Here is a 13780-nt window from a genome sequence, read left to right as displayed (position 1 = left end):
GGATATTCTGATATTGATCAAGACAATAGTTGGTAATAATAAATAATAATTATAAGATGGATTATTTTTAGGAATATAATAATGATGAGTATGGCTATGGTGATGATTATCATGAATTAAAGTGTTCATATTGCATTTGGAGATTAGGATAATGTTGATGATGGTGACAACCATGAAATAATGGCAGTGATACCTATTTAAAACAGAAAATGGAAAGTGCTTCATATCTCACTGCTGTATTATTTTTGTTAAACCTTCCAGGGCCAAGGTAGGAGAACTGCTACCCCAGATCACATCTCCCAAGATCCATACCCAGTACGCCAAGGCTAAGGAGGCTGATGGGAAGTATAAGGATGCTGCGCTGGCCTACCAGAATGCCAAGGACTGGGATAATGTCATCAGGTACAAACATAGAGAAATGAACAGGATTTGCAATATTTGCCCTGTGCTGTATCACAGAATTAAGGACAGGTATTGATGGGGATGACAACAATAATGGTTATAGAAATGTGTTATGATTCTGATGCTAGCAGTGAGGACAATGAGAAGGTTTAAATATTTCAAAGTAGTTACAATGTTTATATTCTATTGAGAAGACTTTTATTCAGTAAGAAGCACAGCCATGTAATACAGCATATACAATTATGCTAAAGATAGGAAAGAGAATATTACTTTATAAGATTTATACATTTTATACCATTTTGGGAAGTCTTTGTTCCCTTTACACGCAGGGATGCTAGTTTTCAGGCAATAGCCTGAATTCAGGCCCTGGCAAGTTATTTTCAGACCATAGTTTAGGCTTTTTTTGTGTACAAAAATAGCTCATTCTAGGTGATTTTCAGGCCCTCTGATCAATTCTAACTGGCATCCCTGTACATATAATTCTAAATCAACCTGTGTGATCATGATGACTTCGAACAATGCATTTTTTCTACAATTGACTCTCACTACCCAGGTGCAATGAGAGGGTACCAGGGGGGGGGGGGGGAATGATCATTTCATGAAATTGTATTTTTATTTTAAACGTCTGTTAAGCTAAGAGCAGGGTAATACTATCAACTAGCGTTACTTTGTGATACTGCTTTACTGTGCTTTGTAGCTGAAAGGATGATTGTACATGTATATGTTTTAATACCTTCCTTTCGGTGCTTTTTTTTCACAGAATCCAGCTAGACTATCTGAAAAACCCAGAAGAGGCTGTGCGTGTGGTGAAAGAATCAGGATCAGTTGAGGGAGCTAAGATGGTTGCCAAGTAAGAGATGAATAGATTGTGATAAAATAATGATAATTCTAGGTTTTTTTTTCTTCTTTAGTTGCAATCTTATATTTAATAAATTTATACATGAAATCCAGTGAACATTTTTTGATAAGCCATCAAATCTCATTTGTCTGATTTCTATAATCAATGTCGAAAAAATGGCAAAACACACACAATTCTAAAGAACTGGAAAGTTTACAATTTTTAAAGTTTTGAAGATTCCTGTGCATATCGTTCCTTTATTATGTATTCCAATGATTTAACCATTTACCTGAAATAATTTTGCTGGGTAGCTGCCATGCCTATAATGTGTATTTATCTTCATAATTATTTGTTCTCCTTCTAGATTTTTCCAGAAGCTGAATGACTACTCATCTGCAATCCAGTTCTTGGTGATGTCACAATGTAACAATGATGCCTTTCAGCTGGCACAAACCCATAACCAGATGGAAGTCTATGCGGACATCATTGGTAAGATCAATGCAGCCCTCAAATTACAAGGCCTTTGCCCATTTTTTCTTTCTTGTTTAGCCAAATAAATAGATGAAAATGATTTTAGTTCAGAAAAAATTGTTTGCTTTCAAGTATAAGACAACTATCAGATTTATTTGAAACCTTAGGAATTTAAGACTGAAGTTTACATGTAGACCTTTGTAGTGAAATCATTTCATAGAAATGATTTTGCTAATTTACAAGAAAATAAGGTTGCTTAAACAAGCGGAATCTTTGACAAATTGAATTTCTAATCGTATGAAGTCTATTAATAAGAATCGACTTTAACATTTTTTATCTGGAAATTAAGCCTGATTTCAACAATATTATATTTTGTTTGAATCCTATCTTACAGGTGAAGATGCAAGCCACGAGGACTACCAGAGTATCGCTCTGTACTTTGAAGGAGAGAAGAACCACCTGCTAGCCGGCAAGTTCTTCCTTCTCTGTGAACAGTACCAGAGGGCGCTCAAACACTTCCTGCGTTGCCCCAATACAAGGGACGACAGCCAAGCCATTGAGATGGCCATCGAAACGGTAAGTTTCTCCTGTGTGTGGTTTAGATGATCCTCCAATTTTTTTCAGGAAATTGCAGAATCATGTCAGTTATGATGATATTGATCATTGTGACAGTAATGATGATGATGATGATGACAGTGATGATGATGAGGATGATGATGATGACAGTGATGATGATGATGATGATGATGATGACAGTGAAGATGATGACGATGATGATGATGACAGTGACGATTACAATGATGGCAGTGACAATGATAATGATAATGATAGTGACAATGATGACAGTGATGATGATAATAGTAACGATGATGAGAATGAGGATGAGTAAGAGGAGGATGAGGATAAGGATGAAAGTGATGGGGAGGAGGATGAAGATGGTGATGATCATGATTATATTGATGGCAATGATAATAACATCCCTGTAATTTAGTATCTCTCTCTGGTTCTTGTACACATTGGAAGGTGTAAAGCCCATTGAATGATGGTGCTAATGATAATGATGATGGTGGTGACGATGACAATAGCAATGATGATTTTGGTAAAAAAAACCTATAGTCTAAGTTTGATCTCATTTTTACTATTGAACAGGTGTGAAGATGACAAACTAGCTCTTAATAACAATAATAATAATGGGTTCTTGTATAGCGCTCATGTCAGTGAGATTTGACCCTCCTGGCACTCCCGATTATTACCCTGGCTTTAGCACGGCTGCCATACGGCGCTTTAGCATTTCAAGGAACAAATTCCTACCAATTCCTCTTGAAACGAATAATGATGATTATAAAAATGGGGCTGTTCGTGGTGATAAGTCAAAGTTGCATCTCTTTTTTTATCCCTGTACAGGTTGGAAAGTGTAGAGATGACCAGCTGGCCCATCAACTGATAGATTATCTGATGGGAGAGACAGACGGTATACCTAAGGATGCTAAGTATCTCTTTAGATTATACATGGCTCTCAAGCAATACAGAGAGGCTGCTAGGACAGCTACCATCATCGCTAGGGAGGAACAGATTGCTGGTAAGCATATTATCATGGTATTAGTATCTCTTTAGATTATACATGGCTCTCAAGCAATACAGAGAGGCTGCTAGGACAGCTACCATCATCGCTAGGGAGGAACAGATTGCTGGTAAGCATATTATCATGGTATTAGTATCTCTTTAGATTATACATGGCTCTCAAGCAATACAGAGAGGCTGCTAGGACAGCTACCATCATCGCTAGGGAGGAACAGATTGCTGGTAAGCATATTATCATGGTATTAGTATCTCTTTAGATTATACATGGCTCTCAAGCAATACAGAGAGGCTGCTAGGACAGCTACCATCATCGCTAGGGAGGAACAGATTGCTGGTAAGCATATTATCATGGTATTAGTATCTCTTTAGATTGTACATGGCTCTCAAGCAATACAGAGAGGCTGCTAGGACAGCTACCATCATCGCTAGGGAAGAACAGATTGCTGGTAAGCATATTATCATGGTATTAGTATCTCTTTAGATTATACATGGCTCTCAAGCAATACAGAGAGGCTGCTAGGACAGCTACGATCATCGCTAGGGAGGAACAGATTGCTGGTAAGCATATTATCATGGTATTAGTATCTCTTTAGATTATACATGGCTCTCAAGCAATACAGAGAGGCTGCTAGGACAGCTACCATCATCGCTAGGGAGGAACAGATTGCTGGTAAGCATATTATCATGGTATTAGTATCTCTTTAGATTATACATGGCTCTCAAGCAATACAGAGAGGCTGCTAGGACAGCTACCATCATCGCTAGGGAGGAACAGATTGCTGGTAAGCATATTATCATGGTATTAGTATCTCTTTAGATTATACATGGCTCTCAAGCAATACAGAGAGGCTGCTAGGACAGCTACCATCATCGCTAGGGAGGAACAGATTGCTGGTAAGCATATTATCATGGTATTAGTATCTCTTTAGATTATACATGGCTCTCAAGCAATACAGAGAGGCTGCTAGGACAGCTACCATCATCGCTAGGGAGGAACAGATTGCTGGTAAGCATATTATCATGGTATTAGTATCTCTTTAGATTGTACATGGCTCTCAAGCAATACAGAGAGGCTGCTAGGACAGCTACCATCATCGCTAGGGAAGAACAGATTGCTGGTAAGCATGTTATCATGGTATTAGTATCTCTTTAGATTGTACATGGTTCTCAAGCAATATAGAGAGGCTGCTAGGACAGCTACCATCATCGCTAGAGAGGAACAGATTGCTGGTAAGCATGTTATCATGGTATTAGTATCTCTTTAGATTGTACATGGCTCTCAAGCAATGCAGAGAGGCTGCTAGGACAGCTACCATCATCGCTAGAGAGGAACAGATTGCTGGTAAGCATGTTATCATGGTATTAGTATCTCTTTAGATTGTACATGGCTCTCAAGCAATACAGAGAGGCTGCTAGGACAGCTACCATCATCGCTAGGGAGGAACAGATTGCTGGTAAGCATATTATCATGGTATTAGTACAGGGGTGGGGGGGGGGGGCGTTTCACAAAACTTTTCATCAGTGACAAATCAAATGAAAGTTGTTGTTATAAGCTACTGAAATCCTTGCTTCTTATTGGTTATCAACAGATTTGTCATTGATTTTTGTCATTTATCATTTAAAAAAGGCTTTGTGAAACAGGTCCCAGGTGATGTGCCAGTTGCCCCGATGACACATGCTACTCGCTTTATTTCAACAAAAATGAAAGCTTGTTCAGTGACCTAACATAATCTGTCTTTTCTTCTTGCTCTGCCATTGTGTGCACAAGCAGTTAACGTTGTTGTCATTTGTCTTTGCAGGTAACTACAGGAATGCCCATGATGTCTTGTTCAGTATGTACACAGAGCTGAGAGCGCAGAAGATAAAGATCCCTACCGAGATGGCTAATAACCTCATGATTCTACATAGCTATATCCTGGTCAAGGTAAGAGGCGATGCTAGGTATGAATGAATGGTGGTTATTTTACCTGACTGCTAAGAAAGCATAAATGCTTGTAAGTAAGCAACCAGACGGCTGACGGCTTTAGGTCCTCTCCGAGGGACCTGGTAGTGAGGATTAATGCCTTACCAAAGGGCACTAGCGCATTGACTTGGTTTCGAACCCGGGTCACCGGATTACGAGACCATTGCTCTACCGACTGAGCTATCACGCCTCTTCAAGGTCTATCAGCTTCTTGAGGACATTCCTTGAAAGGTGTCATATTGACGTTTTGAGTGTGGGGCAAGCAACCTGTCCTTGGCAAGAATTGGCAGCATATGTGGCAAATAGGTAGAGAGATAGAAAGATAAGTTACCTCATTTAGCTGTGCATCCGAGTCAAAGTACCTCAAGTCTCATATGAACAAAATAATACTAAAAGATCACTGTGCTTTAAGATTCAGGGGAAGCGATTTCAAGCCAAATCTGCTCAGATAGACTTAATTAAAATCATTAATTCATCTCATATATTATGAATCACCGAGTTGAAGGACCGCAATGGCTCCTCGCTGCAAGCAATAAAGAAGTATATCGCTACCAAGCTGCCGAGATGGTTGCTACAGCAATCACCGAGTTGAAGGACCGCAATGGCTCCTCGCTGCAAGCAAAAAAATCAAGAAAGAACACCGCTGTATGCCATGTTAACATGGTATGCAAGCAATAAAGAAGCAATAAACATGGTATGCCATGTTAACACCTTCGGGTTTTTTTTCTTCACCAATCTCGACCTCAGATCGGACGAGACCACCCGCTGAATTTAAGCACAAGGAAGTTATTGGAGAATGTTCTTGAATATAAAGACTTTTGTCTATCAAAAAGCATACTCAATAAAGTCAATCAACATGTAAGTTTTGTATGACATATCTGAAAAGAACTAACTTCACAGGTCAGTTGCGTCCTCCCGTTTCCACTGATATTTAACATTTGTCTTCATTTGTATGTTTACAGATTCATGTGAAGAAAGGTGATCATAAGAAAGGCGCTCGGATGCTCATCAGGGTGGCTAACAACATCAGCAAATTCCCAGCTCGTAAGTATTTCTTGCTTTTCATTGCAACTTGTAGACAGCCCAAATAATTGTCCAAATTTACTGCTATCACCATGGAAGTAGTTGTATACTACACGTATTGTGTAGACATGTATTTCCCAAAGGTAAACTGTGTTGTTGGATAAATGGGTATACAGGAGTCCAGTGGTTTGATCAATTAACTTCAGGAAAGGTCCTATATTGAAGGGACAAAAAACAGTTATGGTAGTAATCATTATAATTAGTAATGATGAGCTATAGTATATGATGAGCTATTCCAAAATCAACCCCAATAACTATAACAAAATAAGTGTGAATTTGTATTACAATGATGCCTACATTATGTCTTTTGTTAAATTGTTGCTATCATTAGTATGTTAAATTTCCCAGAAATTTACATGTTGTGTTAATTTATTTAGTAATGTTTTCTTGGTAATTTAAGTAATGTTAATCTGTTCAGTTATGTTAGTAATATTTTATTTTCTTGGTAATTTATGTGATGTTAATTCCATTTGTAATATTGGTTTTTCTTGTAGTATTCTTGATTTGTGTACATTGCTTTGAAAATTTAATTTCACAAGCGCTATATAAATTTTTCATATTGTTATTATTATTGTGCTAATAGATTCCGATGAACAACTGGAATTTCTGATTCATGAAAGAACTGATCTCTATCTCTCTCTTTGTCTCTCTTCTTCTCAATGTTTAGATGTTGTACCTATCTTGACATCGACTGTCATCGAGTGCCATCGGTCAGGTCTAAAGAACTCGTCCTTCAGCTATGCTGCCATGCTCATGAGACCAGAGTATAGGAACTCGATCGATCTCAAGTATAAGAAGAAGATTGAGGCCATAGTCAGGTGAGTTTTTGAATGCCAATTCAAAAAGGTTTGCTTCATTTCTATATGTGGTATTCACGGCATGACGGACATGTCTTTTATATATTGAAGCCAGCATTTTCATTATTATAATTCAAGTAAATGAATAAAATAGAAGTCAGCCCTCCCTCCCCCAAGTATATGTGAATCAAATACAGAATGTTTTCACCTGACCCTATTAATCAGACCAGGGGGGTGTTTCACAAAGCTGTTCGTACACTTACGCATGACTTTACGAACGACTTAAATATGAAAAGCCAAATGGGATGCTCAATCATTTTTAACTGCATCAACTAACATTGAACTGTGCAGATGTAGAGTAACATTCTTATTATAACAAACAATTTTTAATGCAAAGTATATTTTTTGCCATAATTTAATTGAGGTTATTGGAAATATAGTCACACTTTGTTAAAACGTAAGGTTATGCGTAACTTTATGAAACACCTCCCAGGGCTATGATTTCCATCAAGGCTTATTACATCATGACCAGGCAGATTTATAGTGTTGAAAAGGCATCTATTTGATTGAAAAATAGTGATGATAGATTAAATTAAACGTATGTCTTTAAGCTAGGTTATGCCATCATCATCGGTTTTCTCTGGATTCAGTTATGATTCTGCACCTTGCTATGCACACTCTTCAGTCCACTAGGGAACATCCCAGCTAGTCACTATGTACCATGGATACAGGGTAGGATGTGATATGGTATGCATGAAAGAGGATGTATCAGCCCATAAAATAGTGACTGGCTGGAATGTCCCCTAGTGGATTGTAGAGTGTGCATAGCAAAGTGTAGAATCATAACTGGATCCTGTGACAAGGGTAATGATATATAGTCGAAACCTGCTTTAAAGTGACTTGGTAACATTGTTGAAGGTTGATGAAAAAAAATTGCTTAATTTTTGTATATAATGTTACTTACTATATTCTTTTTACTGTACTAACCCTCTGACATGCAAAAAATCCTGAAAAAATTCTCAAACCACAAAGATGACTGCCTGTATAGAAAGACCACCTGTCTACAAAGACCACATTTTTTGTTTCCCTTGAAAGGGGTTTCTCATTGAAACATGTACTAAAGGAACTTGTACATAAAGACCACCTGCCTATGAAGACCACTTTTCTTGTCTCACTTGGATGCTCTTTATAGACAGGTTTCACTTTACTGCAAAGCACTTGGATCAGTTACTTGAGACTTGGTGGAAGGAAAGCAGAAAATCATCATCATTATTTCTATTCTATTCATCTCTTACAGGAAACCTGATAAGACGGAGGAGGACGAGCCGACTAAACCTTGTCCTAACTGTAAATACGAGCTGGAGGAGACGGAGCTGTCCTGCCCAGACTGTAAAAACACCACCCCATACTGCATTATTACAGTAAGACTTCTACTGTGCACATATCATGACTAGCTTGCTTTGACTGATGACTGATGGTCTCATCTCCCGGTATAAATGATGGGGGGGGGGGGGTGCAGGTGAAACACTACACTGGGGTTTCCCCCTACTCTTAGCAAGGTGTTAAATGGATACATGGTAGGATATCAGGGGGGTGACATGCTTTCGAGTAATAGCAGTTTCAATTGCTTTTGTCACCCCTGACCAGCAGATTGTATCCTTCTCTCTCTCCTCTCCACTTTCCTAAAATGTTTGCATGTATTATGAAATTTTTATGTGTTATCTGATTGTTATACTCTCTGTATGTTTTCCGATTGGTCAAATAAATAATAATAATAATAATATACAATAGTGCAGTGGGTTCTTAATATGCAAAGGTGGTGACTCTCCTCTACACAGGGCCTCCATTTAACGCCCTATCCAAGCCCTATCCCTTTTTTAATATACGCAGACTATGTTTTCCACTTAACATAGTCTGCGTATATTAAAAAAGGGATAGGAGGGGCACATTAACACACAACTCGGGCTTAAGTCATCCATCTGGGTCGGATTCGAGGCCACGATCTTAAGTTTGACAGGCAGACGCTTTACAGACTGAGCCTACTTACCTTATCAAATTGTCACTCAAGTTAAAATAAAACTATACTTGCCTTTTAATCCAGATAAACTCAATACACCTTTTATGTATCAACCATGTGTAATGTTTGAATCCAGTCTTTACCGTTTGCATATTTTCATTTGATATTTTGTCTTCCATATTTTCTCCAGGGCCGTCACATGGTACGTCAGGATTGGGCAGTCTGTCCTAAGTGTGATTTCCCAGCCTTGTATTCAGAGCTTACAAGGTATGTCAAATGTTTGTTTCATAGCTACCATGATAACAGTTAAACATGCTCATGGAAATGTAGGATTTTCACCAAGATGATTTTTAATCTAGTGTCATTGATTCGAAATGTAATATGATTTCATTCAAGATAAAGACCAGTTCTGGTCATGCGATTGCATTGTGAAAGAAACGTTGTGGAATGGATCAGAAAAAGTTAATCATCTAGCATATAAGTATTTGTGTGTACTGCAAGGTTCTGGAATCATCAAAATGATAAGAAATTTGGCCCAGTCTTCGTAAAGTTAAAAGCACTGTACAAAGAAAGATGTATGGGACTACGCACACGTGTGCGACACGTGCGTTTATCTCTAACAGTCCAATAGATAAACTAATTTACCAAATATATCAATTAGTAGGCGGTTTCCCGGCAAAATTGTTATCATCATGTATTACTCGAAACATATTCTTTCACATGATTGGTAATAAAGAGCTTCCATTTCATTTTTTGAAATTGGGGCATTTCCAATACTGGTCTTTACGTTTATCATTTCATCCACATACATATATTGCACTCGATTATCAAATTCTGATTCTGAAATTTCTCTGTTTTGAGTTAACATGAGAGACACCTGTGAGTAATTGTCACCCCATTGACTTTGTATGAAATTGAGATAGTAATGGTAACCCTTGTCCACATAGCAACATTAGTGAAGCGATTTTGTTAGCTTCAGGAAAGTGGTAAGGATTTAAAAATTTGATGAAGGGAGAAATCTGAAGATATAAAGCTGATTTGGGATCACATGCCTCCTTTGAATTATTTGTGATTTATTTGAAATGTCTGCTCAGACAGCAAGTATGTATTTGTAGATGACCAACCAATTGACCCCTATCTGAAGGACTTGATAACAGAAAATTAATGCCTAAATAAAGAGACTAGCACATGAACTTTGTTTTGAATCCAGGACCTCCTAGTTGAGGTACTCCACAGATTGACCTCTAAACCTGTTCCTTTATTCACAGCTTCTTGGAATCAGAAGACACATGTCCGATGTGTTCAGAGAACATCAAAGCGGGTCAGGTAACCAAGATTAGTGATCCCTCGTCGTATCTTCAGGCTCAGGGAGAGGAATGAAGTGAACCTAGCTAGTCGGATCACAAGAAGAGACCAACTATCTCACATGGTTGAGAGCTAGCATCTCCCATACATACTCAACACTGCAGTATCTCATACCTATTCATGTAGTGGATAGTTTGTATTAATTTTAATTTTGTTAAAGCCCCACTGCACCACTTATAAACCTGTATCTACTTGCGTCCTCTATATAGCACACAATGCCTAATCGGTGACCATTGGTCCCTCATGATCCTCTTTAAAAAAATGTTAATTGAGAGCTGATTTGATGAGATAAATCTGTCAGTGACCATGCAGGGAGGTCTAATCCCTCCTGGCCAAACTAGTGCAGTGGGGCTTTAATGAAAAACCTCCATTAAAGAGATTTCTCAAAGTGACAGAAAAGTGAATGTGGATATAGCTGCCAACCATTCCTGTTTCGGAGGAATGGTTTTTCATTTCGGGGCCTTCAAACTCCTGTTATGAATCCTAGATTCCTCTTATTGTCTGAGAACTGTGTGAAAGCATACAAAATGCATTGTATTCTTAATGTTACCTTGAGAGATTCTTAGTTTGACTGTGGAAGGTTGGGGTATGGATATGTCCAGATTTTATGAAAGAACAGTGACTTATGATGAGCATGCAATGCTTTATTGATTCCAACATGAGTGTTCTCCCCAAACTAGATAGCAAATACAGAATGATACAGCCTTGCGTGGCTGCAATGGGGTTAATATAAAGTAGATCCCTCCCTCCCCCTCCCCCTCTCCCTCCTGTTCTTGAATAGACCTAGGAGAGGAGAATACATATCGATGATACCCACTTAAGTGGACAGGAGAAAATAACGAAAGAAAGTTGGTTCTGAGAATGGCAAACCTTGACTAAATGCACAAACTTTTTAATACTGCATTTTTGTAAACGGTACCTGTTGTCTGGGGTGCACATGGCTATGAAAGGCTTATCTGAAGCTGTGGGTTGGCTTGCTTGCTTCTCTGAGCCCCTTGTCCAGTTCTGGGTGTACCCCCGATCATTCGCAATGTGTGGATGTAAAACATTGACAGGTTTGAACTTTGAAAATATTGTACATGACAGACTTTAGCTCCTGAGTTTGTGTATCAAAACAAAGCTTGTTTGGAAAATAGTTTTCACTGCATCTAAGGTAGAAATTGGACATGCAGCTATATCAGATACAGATAATAACCACTCCAGTCCACAACTGTGATAGAGGTACTCAAAGATTTGCAGTTATGAGCAGACGTCTAAATATTAGCTTTGAGATATTTGTGACTCAATAAACCTGATTTCATCCTCCTTTCCAGATATTCCAAACTTTATGACACTAGCTCATCTCATTCATTTACTTAAATGCAGTTGCTGAAACGTAATTTATTTAATTTTGGTATGGAATACATGTGATGATATTCAGCAACTCTTTAACATTAGTAATTGTGGCTTTCATATTTCTGATGTAAAGGTGATACATAATGCAATTATGATATTAAAGGTCATCTATGGTCTTATATTTTGATATCTTGGGTTCATCAAGAAGTTGCAACTGCAAAGCAAATAATATCACTTTGGATCATCTTTTTTCTCCCTTAATTCTTGTTATATATTTGCATCATTACATGTGTTGGAGGTACTTGCTCACTAAAAGGCAGGGTATTTTATCAACATTGCTACCACTCCCGTCTTATATTTTCAATTGCGCCATCTTTCTATGAAGGCATACATGTACCCAGGTATTACCATTCATATGTAATCAGTTGGTGATGCATTGTGGGACATGACTGTCAATGCATATGGACATTGTTAACAGATAATGGAAGTATATGTAAATCTGAAGTCGTGTCAGTAAAATACCCTACCTTAAGTTTTTTAGTCATGTACATGTACTCAAATAGTAAATACCCACGACGGATTTCATTTTAGGTAAACATGTTTGACCAAACTTTTGCTTTCTTAGGTACAAGTAATTTTATCTGTGTTATTTTTTAAATGAATAGTAACTTGTGTAAAGAATGTACAAACACATGTATTTCCAAAGTAATGTTAGCAGCTGAACTTTGAAGTGCACATCTTGTATTCATGTTACACTCATTTTGTATTCACAGTGAAATATATGAGAAGTCACAAGGGCTTATTGGTGGTATGTTGTATAAAAGAAGAAACAGGATTATTATTCTAATTAATATTAATTGGTTTTACTCAAGATATAGCTGATTCACCTGCCACTTACACAGATATAACACCAATGTTTGATTCAATTGTTGCCCCTCTACACCAAAGTCATCACAACAATATTATGTGGTGGGGCATTCATTGGTATTGCCTCTCTCCACTCAGGAGAGATATCTGAGCCTATTATGTGCGTTTTGCTACAGATGTTATGTAGCCAATTAACTTCTGTTATATGTGAGCATTGCTCTTATTTGTTTCAATAACTACATGTCAAAAGCCCGAAAGCAAAAGCTATTTATTTTCCATTGATGTGACATAAATGTGTATGCAACCGTCCTTTATTTGATGAAATATAGATCTCTATTTATACACAGCTTTTCTCAACGTTGAGCATTTTAGTCACTTTGATAGCAATGTCTGGATCAATGTTATTTTTCTTTCAAGGATCTTCGTTTTGAATGAGATATTGGTGATTTTCGCAGTTATTAACTGTTCAACAAAGTACTACTGAATGTACTTAAGTTATTGAGCTTTATTGTAGCGACAAGTTTTGTATTATTTTTCAAGTGTATAGTTGTAAAAAAAGAAAATGTATTGTAAATGCTATTGCAGTGTTACATGTAGATATTATGTTGATGGAATTATTATCTAACAAGCCTTCTAAATGAAATTCAAAGATACAGAAATTACTAGCAAAAAAAAAAATCATTATTGACCGAGATTCTTGAAGTCTTTCACTTCACAAATTCTTGCTGATTGTGAAAATAAATCAAATTTTTGTCTGTAAAACTAAGCTGAGTTGAGGTTTGATTCACATGTAATTTTACTTGCTGCCTTAAACTTGAGAAAAATGAAGAGATGTGGGGGAAAATAGTGCAAGATGAAGATAGAAGAAAGAAAAGTATTTGACAGTAAAAGGGAAATAAGAAAATACACTGATTCGAGATCGAGAGAGAGAGAGAGAGAGAGAGAGAGAGAGAGAGAGAGAGAGAGAGAGAGAATAGGTTATGAGAAATGGACATCGATGAGAGAATAGAAGTGCGGGATTAACTTCCCCTAGAAAAATCTGGAAATTGTAAAGACATGAA

At 37.6% G+C, this 13780-nt stretch overlaps 1 protein-coding gene across 5 annotated transcripts in view; it reads left to right on the top strand.

Annotated features, from left to right (window-relative positions):
• LOC581997 (WD repeat-containing protein 19) overlaps positions 1–13485 on the top strand; it is a 44523-nt gene extending 31038 nt beyond the window's left edge. For 4 of the 5 annotated variants that reach the window (XM_030981093.1, XM_030981092.1, XM_030981091.1 and 1 more), the window contains 11 exons: positions 262–402; positions 1163–1252; positions 1605–1729; positions 2106–2287; positions 3116–3290; positions 5092–5216; positions 6218–6299; positions 7006–7156; positions 8433–8556; positions 9343–9419; positions 10421–13485. In XM_030981093.1, coding sequence (XP_030836953.1) covers positions 262–402; positions 1163–1252; positions 1605–1729; positions 2106–2287; positions 3116–3290; positions 5092–5216; positions 6218–6299; positions 7006–7156; positions 8433–8556; positions 9343–9419; positions 10421–10532 — 1384 coding nt within the window. In that variant the 3' untranslated portion in view covers positions 10533–13485. Of the gene's footprint in view, positions 1–261; positions 403–1162; positions 1253–1604; positions 1730–2105; positions 2288–3115; positions 3291–3332; positions 3651–5091; positions 5217–6217; positions 6300–7005; positions 7157–8432; positions 8557–9342; positions 9420–10420 lie in introns of those variants that run through there. The other variant, XM_030981094.1, reaches the window with a different exon arrangement.
• The last annotated feature ends 295 nt before the right edge of the window (positions 13486–13780 follow it).

Source organism: Strongylocentrotus purpuratus, unplaced genomic scaffold, assembly GCF_000002235.5.
Source record: "Strongylocentrotus purpuratus isolate Spur 01 unplaced genomic scaffold, Spur_5.0 spur5_scaffold_11, whole genome shotgun sequence".
NCBI lineage: Eukaryota > Metazoa > Echinodermata > Echinoidea > Camarodonta > Strongylocentrotidae > Strongylocentrotus > Strongylocentrotus purpuratus.
This window is presented reverse-complemented; position numbering and strand designations above follow the sequence as displayed.